The sequence below is a fragment of the Rhincodon typus genome, chromosome 34 (assembly GCF_021869965.1).
Source record: "Rhincodon typus isolate 14 chromosome 34, sRhiTyp1.1, whole genome shotgun sequence".
Taxonomy (NCBI): domain Eukaryota; kingdom Metazoa; phylum Chordata; class Chondrichthyes; order Orectolobiformes; family Rhincodontidae; genus Rhincodon; species Rhincodon typus.
Window position 1 is genome coordinate 13,322,719 of NC_063365.1, and position 27,947 is coordinate 13,350,665.

Genomic DNA, 27,947 nt, shown 5'->3' on the forward strand with positions numbered 1-27,947 from the left:
ATGAAGAAACCAAGACAGATCTTCAGCTCAGCTTACAGACTTTTGGTACTATCATGAAGGATTGGGGTGATCATGGAGCTTTTTTCTCTCTTAGTTGCTTAATGAACAAGGACAGCTAGGTCCTTTTAGACATCAACATTTGCTAATCTTTTGTCTTCTACCATGTAAGAAACCAAGTGATAATCTCGCACAATGTGGTTTAGTATTACATTGGCTATGTTCTTGCCCACTCAGTCTGTCTAAACTCCTTTGAAGCCTCTGCATCATGCTCATAAAACACATTTCCACCTAATTTTGCATCATGCTCAAAGTTGGAAATATTATATTTGGCCCCCACGTGATATAGATTGTAAACAGCTGCAGCTCAAATACTTACCATTGCAATGCCTCACTAATCACAGCATTCCAACCTGAGAGTGACCCATTTACTTGTACTGTGCTTTTTGTAGTAATGGTTTTGTGTAACAATTTGATTTTGAGGGGTACGTAACTGTAGAAGGTTACAGAGGAAATGCTGTGTTTTTATGTGAATTTTGAATTGCTTTCAGAAGCTTTACAATAACCATTCAGGATACTTGGAGTTTTGCTTTGTTAAGAAGGATTAAATTGAAGAAGAGCTGAGATGGGAGGAAGGTGTACAATATATAAAATATTCAGCAATAGTGGAAAATGGCTCTTTTTGATCCCAAAAAATCAGTTACACAATTACACTTACTTCCTGACCAATTTGCATCAAGCTCTTGTATGTATGTTCCTAAGAATATATGATGGATACATTCCAATGTTTGACAGACAAACTGTAGCAGAAATATACCCTGTGTGACATGACCTTTGCATATAATTTTCTAGCCAGTGGAATTAAAATACTTATTTATGGCTTTAGTAGCCAGTTTCTTTGAGTAACTTGGGAATCTGAATCCAGAAGTTTCTTTTTATAGTTTATGGCACCATTTCTTGTGTTCTATTTTGTATCAAGCAATGGCACAAATACATTTGTGCTTCCTAAATTGTATTTGATTTGACTCAGATGTTTCCAGCACAGAAGGAAGACATCAGCCCATTCTGTTGGTGCTCATTAAGAAACTGACTACAGATCTACAGACAAATGAATCTACTGGTTTCCCAACTTCATTGCTTGCATATGTTATGCATTGAAATCTTGAAACAGTGTGAAATTTCCTTATAAGATAAATGTTACAGCAGAAGTCCAACTTGACAAAGTTGTGGCTTCATGTTGAGAAAACAAATTTTAGATTAGCGACAAGTGATAATTAGCTTCATAACTTAGATGCATAGTTTTTTAAAAATAGTTATTGGATTGACAATAACTTGCATTCATATATTGCTTTTAATGCAGACATCTATTAATGAAAAATGTTAATAGTATTGTTGAGATAACCAACATTGTGGTGTTTTCACAATATCAAGAGCAAGGTGATGCATATTGAAAATTGCTCATATAGTTCATTTATTCACCCCATTTCTAACTCAATAAACCATGCTTCTCCTCAAAGAAAATCTGAGTCATCAATATTTAACATTTTGAAGTCAGAGGAGTTTTGAGGAAGGAAATAAGACCACACTAAGCACCATGTGGATAATTTACAAGTGTTTGCTATTTTTCAGCTGTCAGTTTTCAGAAAACTGGCAAATAACAATCCATGAAGTATAGATAAGGAAATCCTTCAGTTATAGGCTAACCATGTGAAATGGTAATGAAAGGTTATTATGTTAGCACCCCTTGCCCCCGCTTTTGTTCATTAACAACAATCACGCTGTGTACAGTGCAGTTGCTTTTATAATCACAGTAATATAAGACTGTCAGCTTCTGAAGTCTTGCATTGAGTCTATGTCTTGTCGACAGTATATTTCTTTAAGTTTAGAACCAGTAATGTACTGCCTTTACAAAAAAAAATCAGTGAGAAAGTTGCCGGAGTGCTGTTAGTATCTGCTTTTTAATCCTGGTCTGTTTAATGTTGTCTCATGACATTCTGGGCCAGACATCATTTTAATGGTATGTGTGGTGATAAAGCCAATAAACTGTCAGAATGATTGATAATCTGAGCATTATAGCAATATGACTTTCCTGTCCTTCTCCATGCCTGAAATGATGGTTTCCAAATTGAATTCCTACACAGTGTGTGGAGTGTGTTTGCTGGATATACCCAGGGTCCAGTTTTCTGTTTTGGGGATAGTTAGCATGGAATGTGTATGTTACAGTAAATAACTTTTGAAGAGTTGTTTTTACAACATTGCCTTTTTGTTTTGAAAAACTCAACTGCACTGCTCGTTGCATTTTTTAAAAATTGAACAGCTTTAATGCAGTTTCTTTATGTTGCTTTCTTTTTCTTTGTCTAGCACTTTTTATTTTGGTTCCTTATTCCTTCGGAGATACCGTCCAGTTGGTACAAAATCATTTATTATGACAATGTGGGAAAGGACCACTCATAATGATGACAAAATATTTTTTATTTCTAAAGTCAATTTATATTGGCTTTGGCTTTTAACTTTTTCTTTCATTTTTAGTTGCTGTCAGTGAGCATGCTTAATATGCCTATACGAGAGTGAACCAAAACTCAGCAGCTAATTTGATTAGTTCTTTTTGAGTTGTGACAATTGTAAAAAGTAGGCTTTACGTGCAACTAAAACACTTGCGTTGATTCCTAATTCAATGTTTAAAAGACTAAATAGATGGGCAATTAATAATACTTCCTGATATGTAGCAGAGTACATCATGAACCAGGATTATTCTTTGCCTTTTGTTACTTTTCAAACCATGCAGTTTGTTCCATTTGCTTCAAATCCAATAGTAGACTTAAATGAGTTTGCTGTCTTTTAGCAACAAATAAACTTGTAATTTACAATGGGACTTTGTTATTAAAGCTTGTAAGATACTGAGAGTGCAATTGTATGAACACTTAACGTGCACATATTAATGTATCACCCTGCATTTTTAATGATGGCATTAACTCATTTATTTTAAATAGGTCATTGCTTTCAGTAAGTGAAGATAATTTAGCGCAGAACTGTAAACCATTCATTTTGTAACCTTACTTGCAATTATTTTCAGGCCTAAATCTGCTTCAACTTAGCACATTTTATTTACGATGGATTTGGAGGAAGAGGTCCCAAATCAGCTGCATGATGGGGTCTGCAATTGATTCTGAGGTTGAAAAAAAAATGCTTGAAGATGTCTTAACTGTCTCACTGGTGGCAGCAAGTCAGATTCTAACCCTTTTGGAGCCAAAACCACTTTGGAACACTATTTCTCAAAATATGACAAAACCATGTTTTGGTTCTGATCTGACCAAGACCAGAACAGACAGTGTGCTGGTTTCTGTCTGAATTGGCTAGCAACAGGCTTGAGAGCAGCGACGAACTGTTGCTATTATTATTTTCTACATCTGCTCCACAGAGGCATTGAACAGTGACATGATGTATTGTATTCTGGGATGATCCATGTTTGTATAAAATTTTTACTTTAGTGAAGCATGCATGACTGTCGCAGTCTTCATATATAGGTTTACTGAATTTGTACATTATATATCACTAAGATAACGATATAATATTGCAATATAATTTACTATCACTGCTGAATTGCTGTAGTATTCTGAAATTGGGCTAGTAGCAGGGTAAATCCTCTTTGAATATCCATGTGATTAGGCTGTGCTACAAGAAATGGAAATTGTTGCAGAGGAAGATAACAAAAGTACCTTAACCTGGCAGTGGGGTCAAGGTAGACAAGAAAACAGAAATGGACAATGTAGTGCAAATCAACAGTTCTGGTTTGAAGCTAAACTCTAGTGATTTTAGAATGCCAAGGAGATATTTATTCTGCTTGTCAGTAAGAGAAAGTCAATGGAAAAATTCAAAATTAGCTCGGCTACAAGTAGTTCCGTTGGTTTTCACAACCTTTTCCTTTTCTTTTTAAAGATAGGATCCATCTCATGGACACTCGTGTCTGAAGAATCATGTTGTTGAAAAATAAGGCTTCAGTAGATGTTGAAACAAGTATAGATGTGTATCACTCCTTGGTGTCACTATGATGGCTTTCACACATCACGCTGAAAAGGCTCCATTTACTTCAGACCAATTATCCACACAAGCACAGTCAATTTCTGTGCTTGCAAATCTACAGGGAACATGATCTTTGCTATTAGCAACAAAAGAAATGCAGGAATAAGGTATACCTCTTTACCCTACTTTCATGGAACTTGCAAACCCATTGAATAGTGACAGCCAGGGAGGGCTGTACAGGATTTTGGGGAAAAGTGACTGACCATTAAAGCTCCTCCAAGTCATCAACTCCTCTTAGGACAATTTGCACTGACTGTGACAGTTTCAGCATGTTGAATCAAGTGAAACAGAGTGGTGCCCCAGTTCCTCCATTGTTTAGTCTTTTCTCCAAGAACCTGAACTTTGCTTTATGGAGGGAGTTTACCTGCGTACTAAGTCAAATGGCAAGCTCTGCATCTATCCAGACTGAAAGATAGGCAACATCAAAATGAATCTTGATCAGAGAACTCTTCTGAGCTGCTGATGCTGTGCCAGTGGCTCATATGGAACCTTTATAATCAGTAACTTATTCTCCCTGACTATGGCATTAAGAACATGATAGTATGGGATATTGCGTTACATGTATATCCATGATCACTAAATAATAGTCTGCTTGGAAGTTGTTAGCAAATTCTCCTACCTTAGATACAATCTGTCTCTTGATTTGGAACTGAATACCCATGTAGGATAAGCGGTTACAACTTTTAACTAGCTCATGAAATATGCATGGAATAACATGAACCTGCCTCTCAGGATCAAGTTATGAGTTCACAGAACTTTTGTATTTCTGCAAAACATGGATGACCTAGAGCCATCAAGAATGGAATCTCATTCACTTTCAGCTTTGCTGTTTGTCATGGCTTAATGTAGAAAAACGATTGCAGCAGTCCTCTGAATGGCAAAACTCTTGAGTATGTTGGCATTATCAAACAAATGACTTGGCTGCCTGGGGGCATACTGGCAAGATGGAAAACTGTTGCTTTTTTTAAATCTAAGGTTTTCTGTACCGAGAGGTAACCTGAACCAAAAACCAGGAGGACAGCCAACGCTCCTTTCAAGGAAGCATGCCAGCAAATGTTTCAGCCTTATCTTTAGAACTAATGTGCTGAGCTGCCCATCATTGACCACGGGGATATTTGAGCAACCGCTTCCTCTCATGAGTTGTTTAGTTGCCTGCAACCATTCATGGCTTATTGTGTCAGGACGGCAGAGATTAGATTCTGATTTAATTGTTGGAGAGGAACACTTGGTACCATCGCACGTTGCTTCTGCTATTTGACATGCAAGCAGTCCTGTGTTGCAGCTTCAGATTGCACTTCATTTTTAGATATGCCTGCTGCTGCTTTGGCATTCCAACCGGCACTGTTCATTGAAGCAGGGTTGGCTAGTTGAGTGTTGTCAGTGCAGTTCTCTCCTGTCTGTATCCCCCTGTACTGTCACCTTTCTCTGTCTTGCCAATAGGGCAGTAGGCTACTGCCTCCCCTGCAATGAGTTCAATAAGCAAGTTCAGGGTGAAGTAAGCATATTTACCAGGAAAACAATGAAATGATCAAGGGAATTGGTTAAGAATGGAAGATTAGAAATTGGTTGCTTATAGAGGGTTGTGCATTCAAAGATGAGCTTTTGTGAGGAGGTGGATGATTGGACAAATAAGGTACCTGAAAAGAGAGTCATGAAGCATTTGGGAGTAGCAAATATATTCATGGTAAAGAGTTGAGTTTGAAAATGATCATATGATTTCATTCAAGAATGAGAACAACTAGTAAGTGAGGGAAATTTAGTGCATGAATCTGTCCCTGCTATCTTATAATTCTTTTGGAATGACTCACTGTAGATGTAGATATCAGTATAGTCAGCTTGGTAGGCTTGGTATTTTGTTTTATGCTCATGCATAGTTTGTCATTATCCCTGCCTGTGCACTGTTGTTCAATGATTGTGAAGGCTCATGATAGTAATAATATTACTTGGAAATTTATGTCTAAAGTTGTATGGTCTTATATAGGCTGGGGCTATTTTCTCTGGAGCGTTGGAGGCTGAGGGGTGACTGTATAGAGGATCATAAAATCATGTAGGGCATAGATAGGGTGAATAGCCAAGGTCTTTTTCCCAGGATAGGGAAGTTCAAAACCAGAGGGCTTAGCATAAGGTGAGATGTATGGCTTTAAATTTGATCTGTAGCTCTATATTGTTTGTGAAGAAGAGAAGCCCATGGAACTTATCTAAAATGATACTAGAATGGATTGTGATGATTGGTTGTCTGAAAGGTTGCTGAAATATATTTAAATGCAGGTATTAAATAATATCGTAAAGCTGCATGATTGGAAAAAAATGCAGATAAAAGAAAATTGATCCATGGCGTAGCAAATGAGAACAGAGACCAAAGCAAGTTTCCTTTCAGAAAGAGAGAACCTACGAAAAGACTGATGGGTATACAGGTTGTTTCAGAGAGAAAAGCAGATCATTCAGAGAGAACACTCTCCCACTCAATCAGGGGAGAAGAATAAAAGTCCTGAGCTGCTTAAATATATTAGTAAGTTACAAGCTCCAGAAACACTGGTTATTAAAATATCAAAGATGAGGACACCTATAAGGCTGTTGAATGCCTGAGTTTAAGGAATCGGTGTAAATAAATAATGAGCTGTGTTAATCAGTAACAGAATAGAGTGTTATGAGGAAAAGTGGAGTTGAAGATAACAGGTCAGCTATAATGTTGTCGATTTGGTAGAAATAATTTGAATGGCTGAAATGGCTTGCTTCTGCTCCTATGTCTTACGGTCTTGAACTTGTTTAGGACATAGGCAAAATCATTTTGCAGCCAATTATCTGTCATTCTGTCATAACTGGCACACCCTCACAATGTTGTGTGCAGAGGATGATGCTACAAGTTGAATAGGTCTAGCCATCCATTGTTGCAGGTTAGCTTCTGTGGCCCAGACCCTTTGACTCCCGTTTCCTGCAGGATTAAAATGAAGATTGGACTGTTTTCTGCTTGAACTGCCTTCAATCACACGAACAGAGTTTCTTCAACGTTGGGAATGAATAATGTGATACGAATTTGAGGATAGGTATCTGCTATCATAGAGTCATAGAGTTGTACATCACAGAAACAGACCCTTTGGTCCAACTCGTCCATGCTGACCAGATATCCTCAATTAATCTTGTCTCACTTGCCAGCATTCCCATCTAAACCCTTCCTATTCATGTACCATCCAGATACGTTTTAAATGTTGTGATTGTACCATTCTCCACCACTTCTTCTGGTGGCTCATTCCACACACGCACCACCCTCTGTGTGAAAAAGTTGCCTGAAGGTCTCTTTTTATATCTTTCCCCTCTCGCCTTACACCAAGCCCTCTAGTTTTAGACTTCCTTATCCTGGTAAAAAGACTTCGGCTATTCACCCTGTCCATGCCCTGCATGATTTTATGATCCTCTATGAAGTCACCCCTCAGCCTCTGACGCTCCAGGGAAAATAGCATCAGCCTATTCGGCCTCTCCCTATACCTCAAACCCTCCAAACCCAGCAACATCCTTGTAAGTATTTTCTGCACCATTTCAAGTTTAACAACATCTTTCCTATAGCAGGGAGACCAGAACTGAACACAGTATTTCAAAGTGACCTGATCAGTGTCCTGTGCAGTCCAACTCCTATACTTAATGCACTGATCAATAAAGGCAAGCGTACCAAACACCACCACCTCCACCTCCACCCAGTCTACCTGTGCCTCCACTTTCAACGTGCACCCCAAGATCTTTCTCTTTGGTTTCAGAATGGTTGATTAACTTGATTGTGGAATCTTCCATTCATTAGCAATGACTGTTTTTCACTTTGCACCACTATATTACGCATGCTTTATCAACTTCTGATTTAAAACATTTTAAACTTTTTTACAGGTTTAGCCATACTTGCAAGGTTTGAATGCCCTTTTACAGGGAGATCTTGTTGAATGTCAGCTTGCCCAGAGTGAGGAGATTTTACATTTTAGAATGGCCTCACTCCACTCCAAATGGTTGACTCAGTCATACAGTAAGCTTGCACAAGTTTGGCTGTTTGAGTTTCCAGACTAAAATTTTGGCTTCTTGTGCACATTGTTTAATGGATTTGCTATTCTGCTGATGGGAATGGCTGATAATTTTGACATGACTAGAATTTTGAGTTATCAAAGTTTAACTCATTGCAATTTCACCGCATTACATGGTTTAGGTCTTAAAAATAGCATCAGCAAAAATTTAATGTTGAATGTAAGATTGAAGCCTTGTGACTGGAGATGAAATACCGACTCTGTATCTAATTGATTCCGTCAATAATTAGTTAACCTTGTAACTTAATAAATAAAGATTAGATTGAATTCTGACCCAATCCCTATAGTTGAGCATAAAAATCACTACATTGGAGGATTGCATTGTCAGAGGAGCTGTCTTTCAGATGAAATATTTACTTAGACCCTCCTTGCCCTTTTAGTTGGATGAAAAGGGTTTCACTGTCTGACTTATGAAATATGGTGAAGTTCTCCTTAGTGCACTGACAAATGTTTATCTCTTTTTCAGCAATGGCAAAAACAGATTACTTAGTTTTTATTTCATTGCTATTTATGAGATCTTGCTGTGCCCAAGTAGGTTGCAACATTACAATACTTCCCATGTGATTCAAATTCAAGGAAATACATTTTGAAGTTCTAAAGTCATGGAAGGTGCTACATAATTGCAAATTGATGGTTCTTATCCTAGTATTGGAATGAATGAGGCATTTTTATCCTTTTGAAGGAATTAAAAATACAGGCAGTCCCTGGTTGCAAATGGGCTCCATTCCTGAGTCTGCTCGCAAGTCAGTGTGGACACAAATTTGGATCACAATGCAGGACAATATAAAGCAGCCATTCATATATACGTGAAATGTCCATATGTCAGGTCTTTAAAACGATGTCCCTGTATAGGATTGCATTCGTGAGTATAAATGTTAATAAGTTGTAAATTGGGTACTCCCTGTACAACTTTGCATATAGGAATATTAAAATGATAAATAAGCTACCATCAGCAACGATATGTGCTATAGTTTAGTGCACAGGATGGTTTTATGTATTTCTTAAGGTCTTCTAAATATAGTGCCTCAATATCTCTAAATAAAATTACCGGTTTATATTGAAATATTTGTGGGTCAGTATTGTAATGTGACCAATTTTCCCCTCTTCTGGCTGTCCACATAATGGAGGTGGTGTAATCCTCCCATAATATCATGTTTTGTTTAAAAGTAACTCAGATTTAGAATAAATTATTGATGTGTTTAGAATTATGATTAGACTGTTTAGTAGAAGCAGCAGAATTAGGCCTGAGTTTGAGGTGATTTTTCATTATTGCCCTTAACTGAATTAAATGACATTGCAGAATCTTTTCTCTTGTACAACTGAATGGGCGATGTCTTGTGAAATATTTCTCCACAGCATGAAACTACTGTCAGGCAGAATTTGGGCCCTTCATGAAGAGTAGTGAACAAAATTGCCATATCAGTGTTCATAATAAATCCTCCTTTTGAGGGAAACAATACAATACTTTTATATCGCAAAATTTAACAAATTAGCACTTAATAATTAATGGACATAATCTCTGTGGACAGTTTTTTATGGGTGAAGATTTTAGGGAGGTTGTACTTTATTGGTTGCAGGCCCACTGCTAGCTAGTCAGGCCTAATCGTGACCAGCAAATTCTCCTCCAGTGAGTACAAGTAAAGGTGTAGTTACTTTTGCCAGGGGCAGTTGTATCTATTCTTCCCATCCTTTTATTTTTCATGCTGGCTCTTTGCTCAGTCTCAAAGGTGTCTGTGGCACTCCCAATGTAACATCTCCAGGCATCATGATCTATGACCTGCACTTCCCACTGCCGATGCTTAATGTGGTACAAAGAGGGAGACATCTTCAAGGAGTGCTAAAAATGTTTGCATGGTGCTCCCTGTTCCATTTGCTGGTGTTCAGCTCTCTACGCAACAAGATCATGGGCAGGTGAGGGGAGCCTATCCAGGCAACATGATCTACCCAAATAATGATCTCAGTGTTGCTGATCTCAGTGAAGTCCTGGAACAACAATAACATTTGTAATGCGGTTCATACAGTCAGTCTTGAGGATACTCCAGAGGTGGCGCTGATGGAAGTCCCTTGAAGGTGCACATTACAATGGTAGAGAACATGTGACTTTGCCTCATACAGGGAGGTATGAGGAATACAGCTTTATACACTTTGCATTTGGTCTGTGCTCTGAGGCTGTGGCTGCTCCACTCCACTCATTTGCAGAGTCTGCTGTTTTCTTTTGAAAGCGTTTTTTCCACCTCCTCTGTGGTGGCATCACATGAAGCTCACACTCTCAATTTGAAATGATCACAATTTGTGCACTGGAAAATAATGGGATATTTGATGCAAGTCGGTAACATTTTGACTGAGAAAGATAGGAACTTTCAGATTGTAAGTAATGAGTGAACAATACAATTAGAAATAGGTTATTTATGTAATATTTTAAAATTGGGAAAATGCCCAATTGCTTCACCGCTAGTAATGGGACAAAAATTGATAAACATGTAGATTTTTTGGAAGTCTGGACGGACAGGTGAGAATTAGAGATTAGAGTTTGGAGAAGGAATACCAGAACTTCAGGCATTTATATTGAAGGTAGTAACAGAAAGATGAAACTGAGACAGATTTGAAATTTTGTTTTAGATTTATTTTGAGAAAGTAAGCTGTAGAGTACATTGCAATGCACCTTTGGAATTTCTACAGTAGTGTTTACAAACTTTTGAGCAATTGGAAGGATTATTTTCTGTGGACATCATATCTGGGTATACAAGTCCCCGTGGTATGTAATTGGGAAAAAATGTGGCCCTGAAGACACATTTTGGGTTGGTGGTGATGTTCAACCCCAGCAGAAAGAACTGGTGTAGTCAAGTGAAGATTTACATTTATCTGAAACTGGATAAAATAAATGTTTTGCTCACTATGATATGAAATGTTTTTGATGTAATTTTTAAATATAGGTTGTTCAAGAGACCTGGTTTGATGGAATTTGCTGAATTTAATACAATTCTGGATTCATCTTATGGCGCAACAAAAACTAAGATTATGCTGAGAAAGTTCCATCAAAGTAGGCAGTTTCAAAGTGAGATTGTTGCACAAATGTTCTTGAATTAGTAAAACTCTGTTGTCACAGCGGCGAAATTTAGCCTTTGGCTTTGGAGGCACCTTCATAGGAAACCTAAAGAACAATGAAAAGTAGGCCAGATACTTGAGCATGATCTGTCAAGCTGATGTGGAAGGAGGCCTATGATGAGGCAACAGCCAAGGAGGTTGCAAAAATAGAAAGTGGCAACGTTGCAACGGAATTATTTTCTTAAGCTAGCATGGGGAGTTTCAACAGAATTCAGTGGACTCTAGACAATGGCCACCAAGTTCACAGCATAGAAATACAAATGCTATAGTGGCCATGGGAGCCATCAACTATTTCTAGTCACTATATTAAACCTTTTAGGAAAGTCCATACAACTTGGAGTAAATGAAATAGTAATACTTTAGGTTGTGGGTGAATCTCCAGTTTGTAGTTTTATGTACCTGGTCAAGGTCACGGCAGATCTAAAACAAGCTCAGAAGCCTGAAATCCTCAAATGTATATATGATGGATACTGAAACGGGTGATATTATTGACTAGTGAGATCAAGAGTTGCGCTCAGTCAGACAGCAAGGAAAGCAACATATGGAAGATGATAGGGACTCGGACTGGAGATATAATTCTGGTGCCTAATGTAGAAACGAAAGTTGGAAATTCATTCTTGACAGAGCTGTGGTAGTTGTCTCAGAAGGAAAGTGGAAGAAATCCTTAAGTTATATGCCTTTACATAAAACTGCTGTGAAACTGAGTAATAAGTTCAATAGCGGTATTCCAGAGTTCAGTCTGGTTAGTGTTAGGGTAGAATACAATGATGCTTGCAATTTCTTTTCTATTGGTAGGAGTAGGAGGAATCAAAGTTTCTATGATGGGAAGGAATTGCCTTGAAATGGTATAGTTCAATTGGGTCAAGAAATTTACAATATGGATTAATAACAGTACATTTTATATTGAGAAAGCACAAAAAAAAAGTAGTCTTTGAGCATGCCAAACCAAATGATAACATTAGGCATCACAAGACCAAAGTCATGATAAAAGGTGATGTTCAGCTGAAATTTTGTAAGGCTTGGCTAATGGAATCAACGTAGAGTTGGAAAGATTAGCAAGAACAATGGTAGTTAGGAAGGTGAAAAATGGTGAAATGTGCCTCAAGATAGAAAATAATTCAATCAAATTCCTTTTATTTAATAGTCATCACAAGAAAATCATGGGAATACATACATTTTGATTTCTAAGTGCGACAGAAACAGTACTTTGTTTTGGTTGATAGCTCTCAGTAGTAGATAAATGAGTCTATGCCCAAGACATAGTGCCCAACTATTGAGGTTTCAGAAAGTTGTTTTTCAATTACAAGGTATCAGAGGTGTTGCTTCCTAATTTATGTCAGAAGAGTTTGGAAACTTTGAGTAAGAATAGAGTCAAACACAAATCTAATACCACTATATCACCAACTACAGAAAGCAGTGTATGGATCATGAAGAGGTCTTTGCAAAAGTGTTCACAAGGTAACAAGCAATGCAGTATTTTCCATGTTTCTCTTTGACACAGGTTAGGTCTTTTTTTTTTTTTGCTCTCTTACAAAGTAATCCCACAGTCCACAACTGTTTGCTCATTTTACGAGTTGGTGTTGAGACAATCTGAATAGGACGAAGTTTGGTTCACTTAAGCCTAATGTCAGTAGAAAAATAAGAGAAAGCAAGACCATGAAGTTGAGTAATTCTGCATAGAGTCATAGAGCTGTACAGCATGGAAACAGACCTTTTGGTCCAACTCGTCCATACTGACCAGATGTCCTAAATTAATCTATTCCCATTTGTCAGTATTTGGCCCATATCCATTTAAAACCTTCCTATTCATATGTGCATCCAGATGCCTTTCAAATGTTGTAATTGGACCAGCTACCACCACTTCCTGTGGCAGCTTGTTCAACACATGCACTGTCCTCTGTGTGAAAAAATTGCTCCTGAAAAGGTCCCTTTTTAAATCTTTCCCCACTCACCTTAAATCTATGCCTGCTTGTTTTGGACTCCCGTACCCTGGGGAAAAGACTTTGGCTTTTTACACTATCCCTTGCTCTGCATGATTTTATAAACCTCTATAAGGTCACCCCTCAGCCTCTGACACTCCAGTGAAAATAGCCCCAGCCTATTGAGCATCTCCCTATAGATCATATCCTCCAGCCCTGGCAACATCCTTGTAAATCAAATGCTTTCAAATTTCACAACACCTTTTTCTATAGCAGGGAGACCAGAATTGAATGCAGTATTCCAAAAGTGACCTAACCAATGTCCTGTACAACCACAACATGACCTCCCAAATCCTATACTCAATGCACCAACCAATAAAGGCGAGCGTATCAAATGCTGCCTTCACTATCCTGTCTACCTGTGACTCTACTTTCAAGGAACTATGAACTTGCCACTCCAAGTTCTCTTTGTTCAGCAACACTCCCCAGCACCTTCCCATTAAGTGTATAAGTCTTGCTCTGATTTGCCTTTCCAAAATGTGGCACCTCATATTTATCTAAATTAAACTCCACCTGGCACTCATTGGCCCATCTGATCAAGGTCCTATTATACTCTGAGGTTACCTTCTTCGCTGTCCACTACACCGCTAATTTTGGTGTCATCTGCAAACTTACTAACCATACCTCCTTGTTCGCATCCAAATTATTTATATAAATGATGAAAAGCAGTGGACCCAGCACTGATCCTTGTGGCACACCGCTGGTCACAGGCCTTCAGTCTGAAAAGCAACCCTCCGCCAGCACCCTCTGTCTTCTACCTTCGAGCCAGTTCTGTATCCAAATCGCTAGTTCTCCCTGTATTCCATATGATCTAACCTTGCTAACGAGTCTACCGTGTGGAACCTTGTTGAACGCCTTACTGAAGTCCATATAGATCACATCCCCTGCAATGTCCTCATCAATCCTCTTCGTCATTTCGTCAAAAAACTCAATCAAGATGGTGGGACATGATTTCCCACACAAAGCCATGTTGATGATCCTTAATCAGTCCTTGCCTTTCCAAATACATGGAAATCCTGTCCCTCATGATTCCCTCCAACAACCTGCCCACCACCAATGTCAGGCTCACTGGTCTATAGTTCCCTGGCTTTTCCTTACCACCTTTCTTAAAAACTGGCACCACGTTAACCAACCTTCAGTTTTCAGGCACCTGACCTGTGACTATTGATACAAATATCTCAGCAAGGGCCCCAGCAATTACTTCTCTAGCACCCGGAGGAAACCCACATAGACACGGGGAGAATGTGCAAACTCCACACAGACAGCCGCCCAAGGGTGGAATGGAACCCTGGTGCTGTGAGGCAGCAGTGCTAACCACTGAGCAACCGTGCCGCCCCAAGTTGTATTGGTTCCCAGAAATTATGGGTATGTAGTGCTTATTGTTTATACTACTTTTCCTATTGTATTTTAAGCAAACTGATGTAGCATTGTCACTTATTTAATTATTTGGGAGATAGAAATGAGGAAATTGGGCCTTCAATCTCTCCTTACTTCTTTGTTGATGCGATAGAGCTGCATGTATTTGAGTGTTAATCATTTTTTGAGTGATTATGTCAAGGGCCATGTACAGTTGGCCTTATCAGTCTAACCTAGGGAACAATAAAATCATCCAGGGTATCTGCAAGTTTCATAACCAGTGACCCAAGCTGGAAGTGCCCTTATTAAGACATTAAGTAAAAGGAAACTGATTTCAATGAAAACTGCCAGTACACAGAGTACTGCAGTCAAGTATAAATGGATACCTTGGAGCGATTATAAACTAGTAATCTGAACAAGAAACATGATTTATGTCATGAACAGCAAAAGTTCTGTGACTCTGTAACCCTCAACTAAACTCTTGAAATTAACCTCTGGGATCAACCGTTATTTATGGCACATACTGACTGAACTTTGCATGGTAGATTTACTTTCACAGTTTTGTAGTTGCATGGTTCCATGTCCTAAATGATGTACACATAAAATTAACAATTGTACCATCGTGACTGCAGGCAAACAATTTGAAATGTTTTCTTGCATGTAAAGACCATTTAATAAATGTAAATATTTATTAAATAATTATTTTGAAACCAATTTTAAGGAAAAAATATAACCAGCATTTGTTTATGGTCAGTGCTATGACCTGTTTCTCAGTGACTTTCTCCAATTTGTTGCAGTTTCAGGTGAGTAACTGAAAATTGTCACCTCCGAGGTAAGAGATGATGATCTGGCTTCCCTTTTTTATTCACCCTCCCTAACCCCCTCAGTCACAACAAAGTATTTCTTCCCTTCTGGGTGCCTTTCTCCTGGACAAAATGAATATGCTTTTTTAAAATTCATTTTCAGGATGAGGGCATCGCTGGCTAGGCAGCATTTATTACCTGTCGGTAGCTGTGCTTGAGAAGGTGAGCTGCCTTCTTGAACCACTGTAGTCGTGTGCTGTGGGCAGACCCACAATGTCTTTAATGAGGGAATTCCATGATTTTGACTCAACAACAGTGAAGGAACAGTGATATATATCTAAATTAGGATGATAAGTGGCTTGTAGGGTAACTTGCATATGATAGTGTTCCTATGTATCTGCTGCCCTTGTCTTTCTTGATGGAAGTGGTTGAGAGTTTGGAAGGTGCTGTCCAAGGATGTTTGATGAGTTTCCTTTAGATAGTACACACTGCTGCTACTGAGCATCAGTGGTATAGGGTGTGGACACTTGTGAATGTGATGCCAATCAAGCAGGCTACTTTGTCCTAGATGCTGTCAAACTTCTTGAATGTTGTTGGAGCTGCACCCATCTAGGCAAGTAGGGAGTATTCCATCACAATCATGACTAGTGCCATGTAGTTGGTGAACAAGCTTTGGGGTGTCAGGAGGTGAATTACTTGCCATGATATTCCCAGCTTCTGACTGCTCTTGCAGCCACTGTATTTACATGGTGAGTCTAAACGATTTTCAGTTTAATGGTAACTCCAGGATATTGATAGTGGGAGATTCAGTGATGATAACACCATTGAATTCAAAGGACAATGGTTAGATTGTTTTATTGGAGATGGTCATTGCCTGGCATTCACAAATGATGCTGAACATTGTGCAGTCATTGGTGAACATTCTCACTTCTGACCTTATGACCTTATGATGAAGGGAAGGTCATTGATGAAGCAGCTGAAGATGGTTGGGTATGGGACACTATCCTGAGGAACTCCTGCATTGAAGTCCTGGACGTGAGATGACCGATCTCTAACAATCACAACCATCTTCCTATGTGCAAGGTATGACTTCAACCAGAGGAGACTTTGCCTTGCTCCTTTTTGAAAATTTGCTGTTTGAAGTTTCCTTGGCTCTTTAAGGTGTGGCATTCCAGGGTTTATCTCCAGATAACTACTGAATTTATATCCACAGCCATCTACTGCTCTTTGTCCACTTAAAAAGAAATGCACACATTGTAATTAAAACTTCAATATGTTTGTAGGTGCTTTGAGGTTTTGACTGATCAATATGACTATAAGCCACATAGAAATAAGATAAAAAGCCTTTGAAAGAAGATAGAAAAGTGTTAATGCCCTACCTCTTTTGACAATTGTGATTCTCATTGGTTTGATTTCATGACCGTCGCTTAAGTCATAATTTTCCTTTCAGAACCTTGATAGGAACTATAGATATGGTCTTCAATTCCTTCAACAAGGTGCCGCACAAGAGGCTACGGCATAAGATAAGGATGCATGGCATTAAGGGTAAAATATTAGCATGGATAGAGGATTGGTTGACTAACAGGAAGCAAAGAGTGGGGATAAATGAGTGCTATTCTACCTGGCAGTCAGTGACTAGTGGTGTGCCTCAGGGATCGGTGTTGGGACCGCAATTATTTACAATTTATATAGATGATTTGGAGTTGGGGACCACGTGTAGGGTGTCAAAGTTTGCAGATGACACTAAGATGAGTGGCAGAGCAAAGTGTGCAGAGGACTGTGAAACTTTGCAGAGGCATAGATACATTGAGTGAGTGGGCAAAGGTCTGGCAGATGGAATACAATGTAAATAAATGTGAAGTGATACATTTTGGTAGGAGTAATAGTAAAAAGGATTATTACTTAAATGGTAAAAAGTTGCAGCATGCTGCTATGCAGAGGGACCTGGGTGTCCTTATGCATGAATCACAGAAGGTAGGTTTGCAGGTACAACAAGTAATTAGGAAGGCAAATGGAATTTTGTCCTTCATTGCTAAAGGGATTGAGATTAAAAGCAGAGAGGTAATGTTGCAGCTGTACAAGGTGCTGGTGAGGCCACACCTGGAGTACTGTGTGCAGTTTTGGTCTCCTTACTTGAGAAAGGATGTATTGGCACTGGAGGGGGTGCAAAGGAGGTTCACTAGGTTGATTCCGGAGTTGAGGGGGTTGGCTTATGAGGAGAGACTGAGTAGATTGGGATTATATTCATTGGAATTCGGAAGATTGAGGGGTGCTCTTATAGAAACATATAAAATTATGAAGGGAATAGATAAGATAGAAGCAGAGAGGATGTTTCCACTGGCAGGTGGAGCTAGGACAAGAGGGCATAGCCTCAAGATTAGAGGGAGCAGATTTAGGACTGAATTGAGAAGGAACTTCTTCACCCAGAGGGTTGTTAATCTATGGAATTCCTTTCCCAGTGGAGTAGTTGATGCTACTTCAGTAAACGTTTTAAAGAAAAGGTAGATTTTTTTTTTTTTGAACAATAAAGGAATTAAGGGATACGGTGAGAACGCAGGTAAGTGGATCTGAGTCCACGAAAAGATCAGCCGTGATCTTATTGAATGGCGGAGCAGGCTCGAAGGGCCGGATGGCCTACTCCTGCTCCTAGCTCTTATGTTCTTATGTAAGACCATCTGAGGTGCATCCTCTGTGCACCTAATACCATACAGTGTGTGTATATATTGACTCTTAAACTCTGCCATCTATATTTGGGACTAGTGAATCAAGTAAGTGTACTTAATTATTATTGCAATTCATGATAAGTAGATAAGTTGTAGAATTTTGCAAGTTAAGCCATTTCTGCTCTTGAGGAGTTACTGTTAATTTCATGTAAGTTTCTAAATTTGGCAACTAAATAAAAACCAAAAGAACTGCGGATGCTGTAAATCAGGAACAAAAACAAAGTTGCTGGAAAAGCTCAGCAGGTCTGGCAAATTTTGTGAAGGAGAAAACAGAGTTAATGCTTCGGGTCTGGTGACCCTTCCTCAGAAGGACCCTTCTGAGGAAGGGTCACCGGAACTGAAACATTAACTCTAACTCTAAATTTGGCAACTAGCCAGTGATCATGTATGAAATCGTCATAACATTCAAAGTGCTCAAAAACCTACTATATAAAAAGCATCTGCATTATTCTAGTTTGATTCTTCTCATGACTGACATTACTTGCTTATTTTGTAGGTGAGATTGGCAGCCCTCAGACGATTTGCCCAGGATTTACATGAGTAAATCTTGGGGATGAATATTAGCTGGGTTTTCATTTTGGTATAAGTCATCAGTCACAGCAAGTTTCATCCTGTTCTCACCTGGCATTCCAAGAAATGCCAAGAGTATTTTGGAAACAGTTGGATTTTTCTTTCTCTTGTCAAGGTAAACTAACTCAAGGTAAACTAACTCATTAGTAAATAGGAAATAAACCTAACATACTTCTGGAGTGAATGACTAAGAACAGTGAGGAAAATGTACATACGGATATGATGTTCCCAATAAAGAAAAAGTTGGGACTGCTGCAAATTTTCATGCGTTTGGATTACACAATCCAAACTGTGTTCCTTCGAACAAAATATGTGGCTTCCAAAAGATCAGTACACGACATACTCCTCTTCTATAACATTCCTCCGCTTGGTAGATAATAGACATGTTATCTTGTCTTTGAATCAGTAATATGTTGAACTTTCAGAATGGGTTATTTGTTTCACAGTGTATTTCTGTGGTTTGTTTTCAGTGATGTAAACAATACATTTAAACATTGAAAATTCAACTTCCCTACTGTCTTGGACAGAATTTGCTGCCTGTGATCAGGGTGATTTTTTTTTTAATGGGAAGTGTTGTGTTTCCTGTTGCCCCTTTGTGCGTATATCTTAATCAAAAACTTAAGCAAAAGCTTTTTGTGATTTGAAGGGGATTGTTTATTCTCACACAATTACCCTAATTAAGCATGAAATGGCCCATATAAAGACAAAAAAGACTGAAGAAACAGTTCTGAATTACAGTTATATCTGGCTTGAAATGTTAATGCAGTTCTCTCTCCAACGATACAGCCAAACCTCCTGAGCTTCTCCAGCATGTTCTGATTATATTTCAAATTTCCTCCATCCACAGTATTTTGTTTCTGCTATTTTTATGAAATCAAACAGATTTTCCCTCACATACTATCTCACACAATGATCAGATACAGCTGAAGGCAATATATTTTGACAGATGATAATTATCGCAGTCTGTGATTTATGATCTTTGGTCTCCCATGTGGTAGGCCTATAGTTTCTTGGATGGTTTTGATGCTTTAACTTTGAAGTGGGAATCTTGTAAAGTGAAGGATTCTCAGCTGGCTGTGAGGTTTGCTGTTGCCACATTTCTACGAGATTGTTTCTCATACAAACATAAATTTGGAACAGATTTGGAGATTCCTTCTGTTTGTGGGGATTGCCTGCCTATGATGTATCTTATTGATTTGCAACTAATTGCAATCTGGCTTTCTGACCACTGAGATATTACTTTGATGGTTTTGGTAGAACTATCTTTAAACTGTGTTTAAAAAAAAAAAAAAAATTCAAAAAGACATGGCTATCTCACCATGTGACTTATTGCACGTTCAAATTCAATTCCAAGTAAGAGGATGATGTTCATGTTTATTATACATCTTGTTCCGTGGGATAAACATCCCTTAGGGGTTTCAGGCAATCACTGTCCTTGTTCTTGAATGATGCATTCAATCAGAATATACCACTTTGATTGGATTCAGGGAAGAGCATTGACTTACAGAAGTAATGAGGTGATCTTTGGATAGTCTTGTATTCCAGCTTTTTTTTAAAAACTAGTTTGAAAATCTCAAAATCATTTGGAAGTTCAGAATAGGACACGCTGGCCCTGGGCATGACACCACTAATGCTTGATCGTATTGCAATAATCTTTTCCGTTTCTACTTCCTTTTTTGAACCAGATTTAAGGAAAAGTTCCACTATTGAATGTGCAAACTTTTGCATTAATTTAAAAATCTGGTGCAGCTTTTAGTCTGACTCATGTACACAGAAAGAGAGGATCTGTTCACTAACTGGAAGTAGCTTGCCATGGTACCATAATTGCTCAACTGTGGTAGATGTTTCTTCTCAAGTATAATTTTGACGTGTGGCAACTAATATTGTCTTATTTAATTCACGTTCTTCATCTCATGGGTTAGTGTCTGATCCAATGCTTGCAAATGATGTTTTCAGTATTGAAGGATGACATGTTTCTTGTGATGATTTTTGTATGATGTACAGCAGTGGTCAATTATTTCTTTGTTGGTCACAAAACCTAATTTGATTTCGTAAGTGGTTGTTCATTGTCCAAAATGACCATCATATCTTGCAACCGCTATCTCTCCTGGCTTTAGTAGTGTTGCTCTGAATTTTAAGTTTGGCTGTGTGTTTTCTTTCATTCTGATTTTCTTTCCTCTATCATGCTTTGCATTCCTGTTGATCGAGCAAATTTGTGTGTCAACCATTTGAGCAGATAAGCATAGCTGGATACTCTAAGAGTTGAATGAAAACTTATACTTTAATTGGGACGAAAGCGACACAACTTCTGCTTCCATTACTGGGTCTCAGCAGTAGTTGTCTGAATTGTTTCAAGGTGCACCTGAATCCCTCAACTTTGGCTCCTGACCCATAGGGAGTTTTTTTTTGAATAAAACACATATTTAGTGAATCTGCTGTTTGCTGTAGGATTCCTGTTGAATTCCTATCACTTCTCACCATTTGAGGGACAACAAACAGTGTAAATCGCGTAAAGGATTTGCGATGACTGCTTTCATTGAGGTACGTGTAGCTGCTTTTGGGACCATGATATTGGTACGACTGATGTTGGCAGAAACAACAAGCAATGGCTCACCAGTGGGCAAATTTTCAAAGTCAACTTTAACTTCAGTTGGTAGGTTTGACATTGTGTGTGAATTGCAGATGTTTAACATGGGCAAACATTGACTCATTTTTCTCCTCCATTATGAGGTCAGACTTTTTTAAGCAAATGTTTGTCTTGAGGAGTTGCTTGATGTTGACAGTTTCCTGGTGATCTACATGGAACATTCTGTCAATGACTTGAATGATAATACATTTGTCGCATAACATGAAAACAGATGTGGTTACTACTTTGAGCACATTGTGAATATTGTGAAGACCTGTAATGTGTGAATGATTTAGTTTGAAGATGTTCTCTTCATCTGGATTAATAGAGACAGAGTGGCAAGCATTTAATGGAATATTTCAGAATAATCCGAATAAGTATCTTCCCCCTATAAAGAAAAAAATCTCAAGGAAGCACCATCTATGGTCAATTAAAGAAGTTAGGGAAAGCATCAAACGTAAGAAAAAAACATAGGAGTGCTCAAAGATGACTGGCAAGTCATAGAGGTCTACAGCATGGAAATGGGTCCTTTGGCTCAACTTGCCCATGTGGCCCAATTTTCACATTTCAAACTAGTCTAATTTGCCTGCATCTGGTCCACGTCCCTCCAGACCTATCCCACTCACGTACCTGTCTAAATATTTCTTAAATGACTAAACTGTATTTGCTTCCAGATGGTTGGTCAGAATGTAAAGAACAGAGAGTGACTAAACGGTAATCAGGAGAAAGAATGTTTGTTTTCTTTTTCTTTATTCATTCACGGGATGAGGACGTTGCTGACTAGGAAGCATTTATTGTCCATCCCCAATTGCCCAGGGGACAGTTCAGAGTCAATCACATTGCTGTGGGTCTGGAGTCACATGCTGGCTAGACCGATAAGGATGGCAGTTTTCTTCCCTAAAGGACAATAGTGAGCCAGGTGGGTTTTCCAACAATTGACAATGGATTCATGGTCATCATTAGGTTCTTAATTCCAGATATTTTATTGAATTCAAATTCCACCATCTGCCTTGGTGGGTTTCAAACGCAGTCCTCAGAATGTTACTTGGTCCTCTGGATTAACAGTTCAGCAATAATACCACTAGGCCATTGCCTTCCCTTAAATGGGGAGTTAATGTCAATAGTCATAGGGCCTGATGGAGCTGCACGCTGCTAAGTCTGAGTCCAGGTCTTAAAAGAGGCTGCTAATGTGTTAGTAGATGAGTTGGTATTAATTTTCCAAAATTTCCTCAATTCAGAAAGTTTTTATTAGAGTGGAAAGTTGGAAATATAACCTTACATTCAAGAAGAGAGAGAGGCAGAAACCAGGAAAGTATAGGTTAGTTAGTTTGACATCAGTCATGGGGAAGATGTTAGAATTGATAATTAAAGATGATATAGCTGCATACTTTGAGAAACTCAAGGTAATTGTGAAGTCAGCATGGCTTGAAGAAGAAATCATGTTTAACTAATTTATTTAACTTCTTTAAATATGAAGTTCACTTTGGAAAGATGAATAAAACTGCAGACTATTACATAAATGGATAGTAACTGCAGAAATCAGAGTTGCAAAGGGATTTAGATATTTTGGTGCGTGAATCACAAAAAATCAGTCAGCAGGTATAACATGTAACCAAGAAGGCTGATGGGTGCTACCTTTTTGTTTTGAAAGGAATTGAACATTTAAAGTAAGAAAGTCATGGCCGAAATAGACGTATACTTGTGAGACCAAGGGAAGTGAAACCCGTCTTGGGTAGATGGGAATGTGGAATTGGAAACACAAAGAGATCAACCTTGGTCTTATTGAATGATGAGGATGGCCTGAGAGGCTGAATGGTTTGCTTCTGTTCCTGTACCTATATCTTTCCTGTTTCATGAATTTTGTCATACATTGTTGTCATACATTTTTACAATCTCTCATCTTGTTTGACTACCACTTTAACAGATTATTTTAATAATTTACACTGCATTTATGCTTGCATGATTAAAATATTCAGCAATCTTTTATGTAAAAGCATTGGTTGTCGACAGAGAAGAGTGTGAAAGGTAGTCTGCTGGATGGGGCTGTCTGGCTGATACTTAACTCAGAACTCTTATTTCTGTAGTTGGAGTATCCAATGCTCTATGCGAGTTGGTGAAATACAATTCAGTGTCGAACAGCCTTAATGGTGGCCTATGATTGGCCAATACCAGTAGAAATGTGAGTGTAAGTTAACCCATGTGATTAAGAGTGTTTCTCTCTCTATTTAAGAATGACATCACACCAAGGGTATTAACAATCTGCTTGCTGACAATTGATGGATGACTCCTTTTGGCTTTCTGTACAAAGAACTGCACCTGAGCTAACAGCTCACATCCATGACAAGCTGAGTGGTTTTCTCGAGGATGAAGTAGAAAATTGTGTAACTTGCTGACATCTGGTGTAGAGCTTGTCTTTGCAATTTGGCCCACTCCCAGTTGGTGGTCCATCTTACTAGCTCATATAGGGGAGTTGACGATATTGCAAGGTCAGGAATTAAGTAATTATATGGCAGACTCTGAACTACCTGTCGGTTTGCGGTGTACGCAATGGCTTCAACCTTTTGTTGATCAGGTAATATTCCTACTCTGTTGAAGGATTCAATTCTACTTTCATTGGCCAGGCACTTCTTTTTGTTGAATGAGGTTACATTCTCTAAGACATTATAGAGACGTGTGTAAGTGTGTTACAAAATTACTTGCGAAGCAACAGTGAGTGAGAATGTTGACATTGATGTTCAGCATGCTCTGACTCCTTCGAGTGCAAAGTGAAAAATGTGCTGAAATACCACAACTGCTGAACTGACTCCAGCGATGAACCTCTTTGATCAAACGAGTCTGATTATAAGTAAACAGCACGAAGATGTCTTGTTTTCTCCTACAAGCTTTAATTGACCCTAGTCTGCATTCAAGTCAAGTTTAGTGAAGTGCTTAGCACCATTCCTGTTTTCTATGATATCATCAATTGTGACTTTCAGATGGCATTCCTTGGTTGGTGACCACATATCATTGCCAATTGTGACCTTATACTCATTCCTGGGTTTCTCGACAAATTGTGTGGGTGAGAACAAAGTGGTAGGGTTATCCCAGTTTTGTCAATAATATTGAAATCAAGTCAGCAGTGGAGTTCTTTTACTAACTTGACTGAAGTGAAAGGTTGTTTTTAATACCTACAGTGTGGCAGCAGGCCATTTGGCCCATTGAGTACACACTGAACCCCCTGAAGAACATCCCTGTACCCTGTCTCTGTAACCCCACATTTCCCATGACTAACCCACCTAGCCTGTACATCCCTGGACACTATGAACAATTTAGCACGGCCAATCCACCTAACCTGCACATGTTTGGGCTGTGGGAGGAAACCAGAGTACCCAGAGGAAACACACACAGACACGGGAAGAATGTACAAACTGTGCACAGCCAGTGACCCGAGAGTGAAATTGAACCTGGGCCCCTGGTGCTAACCACTGAGTCACCGTGCTGCTGTGTATATGTTTACTTTATGTGCCTGAGGTAACAATCTGGTCCAGCAGCTTTCACATAACACCTTTTTGGTTGCCACTACCAGTGAAGCATTCAGTTTACTGTTCCGGAATATTGCTGATACATATACGAATTACATACATCATTGCAATCATGTTCAAATCTCTTGCTTTGTGGAAACTGATAAGTATGTCACATTCTCTAGAGATGACATGGAAAACATGCTGTTCGTTCTGCCTTTGAATATAATTAGCATTCCTAAAGTCTCAAGAACTTCCAATTGTTTGTCACTGTTTGGGGAATAACTTTGTATTTCCTGGCTTGCAGAAGATAGGGCACTTCCTGAAGTTTGCTGAATATTTTAAGGAATGTTCTATATTTATGAAAGCATCTACTTCTGAGTGACTTCTTGTCACTGTCACCTATGGCTGCTTGGTGTTTCACCAAAAAAACTCTCCTCTTCAAGGTATATTAACATACCTGTAAATTCAAATGTCTGCCAGTTTGCCCTTCTCCTAATGGGCAATGTGGGACATATGCCCTTGTACTACAATGGAGGTCAGAAAAAGTCCTTCATGGACAACTTGAAGGTCTCATTTGAGGATTTTCAAAATCATCCTTATGTCTTAAACAGGATTCCTCAATTTGGTACAACAAGGTGCAGAGCTGGATGAACACAGCAGGCCAAGCAGCATCGTAGGAGCAGGAAGTTGGCCTGCTGTGTTCATCCAGCTCTGCACCTTGTTGTCTCAGATTCTCCAGCATCTGCAGTTCCTACTATCTCTTCCTCAATTTGGTGCAGTGTTATCAGCAAAGGTGCTTTATCCTATGAACAGAAAAGAGTTGCACTGGCCAACAAGAAAAGTGAACTTCACAAATCCAGAGCCAGAAGCACCTCTTGTGTATCAATAATACATCATGTGTTCAGCATGCAGCAGATCTTTCCATGTGTAAATTGGAATGATTTGTCATCTTTGAACACCTTGAAAGTTAACTCAATAAATTCTAGTTGATGTCACGATCAACTTAAAGGACAAAAATGTACAATGTCATGTGTGGCAGGCTTCTTTGTTGGATGGCAAATTCTTTGCTGTTTTATTCTGTGTTGAATATGTTCATGAACAATTATGAGGTGCTGGGGTGTCTCAACTTAAGATAGTACAGCTAGTTGAGCCAATTTAATTCCATCTACCTTGCTTGTTGATCTCCTAGTATCAGATGTGAATTGATCATGTGCTCATTCTATGTGCCACTCTGTCCCTAGTAATGAACCAATTTTAGTATATTAAGCATTTTAGAAATTCTGGTTTTTTTTCTTTATTCTTTCTTGAAATATGGTTGTTGCTGACATAGTCAGATTTTACTACCACCCCAAATTGTTAATGGACTGGGTGACTTGTCAGGCCACTTCAAAGGGCGGTTAGAATTAATCATGTTGCTATTGGGCTGGAGTTACATGTAGGCTCAACCAGGCAAGGCTGATAGATTTCTTTCTTTAGAGAACATTTATGACTCAAATGGGTTTTACAAAGTTTGCCTTTACCTGCTTTATCTTCTAGTTTAAGGTTTGCCATGGATTTCAGCAGTTCAAGAAAACAGCTCAAATCCACCTTCTCAAGGGCAACTAGGGATGGGTAATAAAGCTGAAGTAGCCAACAATGCCTGTGTCCCATGAGTGAATACAAAAAAACTTAAATCGCCAAATGATTCTATTTTTCTGAAGCTGACATCTCTGCTACTCAAGCCTGGATAACCCCTTGATTTGGGAACTGATTTAAATAAATATTGGCAAAGGTAAAAACCACTCCAAAGAGGTCATTTAGATCTTTTACAGAATTTTTATTTTTAAGATAAGTGGTAAGGTCAATGTAAAATCGAGACCCACGTTTCTGTGATACAGAAAAAGGCCTTGGGTTGTCCATCTAACAGTTTCTATATTTCCTGATGTAAGTCGATTTATCTCAAAGTGTCTCATGTTAGGGTGGAAATTTGGATTAGCTAAGTAATGTTGCAAATTCCTAGAAAACACATAAGTTTGGAAATCTCAGCCCAAGTTGGATTGTGTCCTCAAACCTTTGATGGTTGCACAATAGGTCAAATGTACCATAATTCTCATCATCTCTGTTGCATTTTGAAGTCTATTTATTTGAACAATCTAGATTGGAGAGATTTAGTAGAAGTTACAAGGAAATGTTCATTGTGGTGCCAGGAAAATGTCATAAAAATTCTTACGCCAAATTTCAGTACTCAAGATTGAGACACAGTTTGATAACTGTGCCAACAAATTCATTAAATCCTAAAGCTTAGGACCACACCCTCAACCACTGAACATGACAGAGTAATTCATCTTCTACAGTAAAATTATCAGCGTTAAACTATCGCTTATGGATATGTTACATCTATTTTGCCAGATCATATGTCCAGAAGTTTGGAATGTAAATTTAAGGAGCGATGATTAATGTTTTTTGTCACCATCTTTGGTAAGTGTTGTAAATCTGATTTGGGTTGAAGTAAGAATAAATATTCAGATTTCAATTGGGTTGCATGAGTTTAAAAATTGCGCATAAATTCTGAATCTTCTAAAAGGTCAAGATCATAGACTGATGTCTTGAACTGAAACTTTTAATAAAGGAGAATAACAAGCACCCCGTGATCATTTAGTGTGATTGTGCTGGCCATATTGAAGGCCTAGTTGGTGAGTAGAAGTGATGTCAGAGAAGCCAGCTGTTCAGTGATTAATGCTAACAGGTGACTTTTCGAGGCAGGGTTCTGTGATCATCAGCATATGAACAATGCCATTGATTACTTAAAATAGGTTTGAAGCATTATGAAGTTTAAAGCCGTGAACTTAAATTGAAGAGACTAGATTATGACGCTTTGTTATGTTATGACGATTAATAAGCACTTTAGTGCCCCCTTTAATGTAGAAACCAGACCACACAAATCAACAGGCTTTGTGTATAGCTCCTCAGAAAAATATTACCTGAGAGATGAGTGTATTAGAATTTTCCTAATACACTGTTAGTAATTTAAATACACCTTGAACAAATTGCCCGAATAAGCAAGAAACAGCGTTCAATACTTAATACATAGGCTACCAGAAGATAAAAATAATATGCACACTGTTTTATCTTGCATGCATAATGATGTTTCAGCTGTGGAAGCAG

General features: G+C 38.6%; 1 protein-coding gene across 2 annotated transcripts in view; it reads left to right on the forward strand.

Moving 5' to 3' along the window:
• Nucleotides 1-27,947, forward strand: part of lrmda (leucine rich melanocyte differentiation associated) — a 795,236-nt gene that overhangs the window by 99,347 nt on the left and 667,942 nt on the right. The window contains exon 1 of one of the 2 annotated variants that reach the window (XM_048616298.1): nucleotides 27,217-27,260. The exons of the other annotated variant lie outside the window; for it this stretch is intronic. Coding sequence (XP_048472255.1) covers nucleotides 27,232-27,260 — 29 coding nt within the window. The 5' untranslated portion in view covers nucleotides 27,217-27,231. Of the gene's footprint in view, nucleotides 1-27,216; nucleotides 27,261-27,947 lie in introns of those variants that run through there. 2 annotated transcript variants of the gene reach the window in all.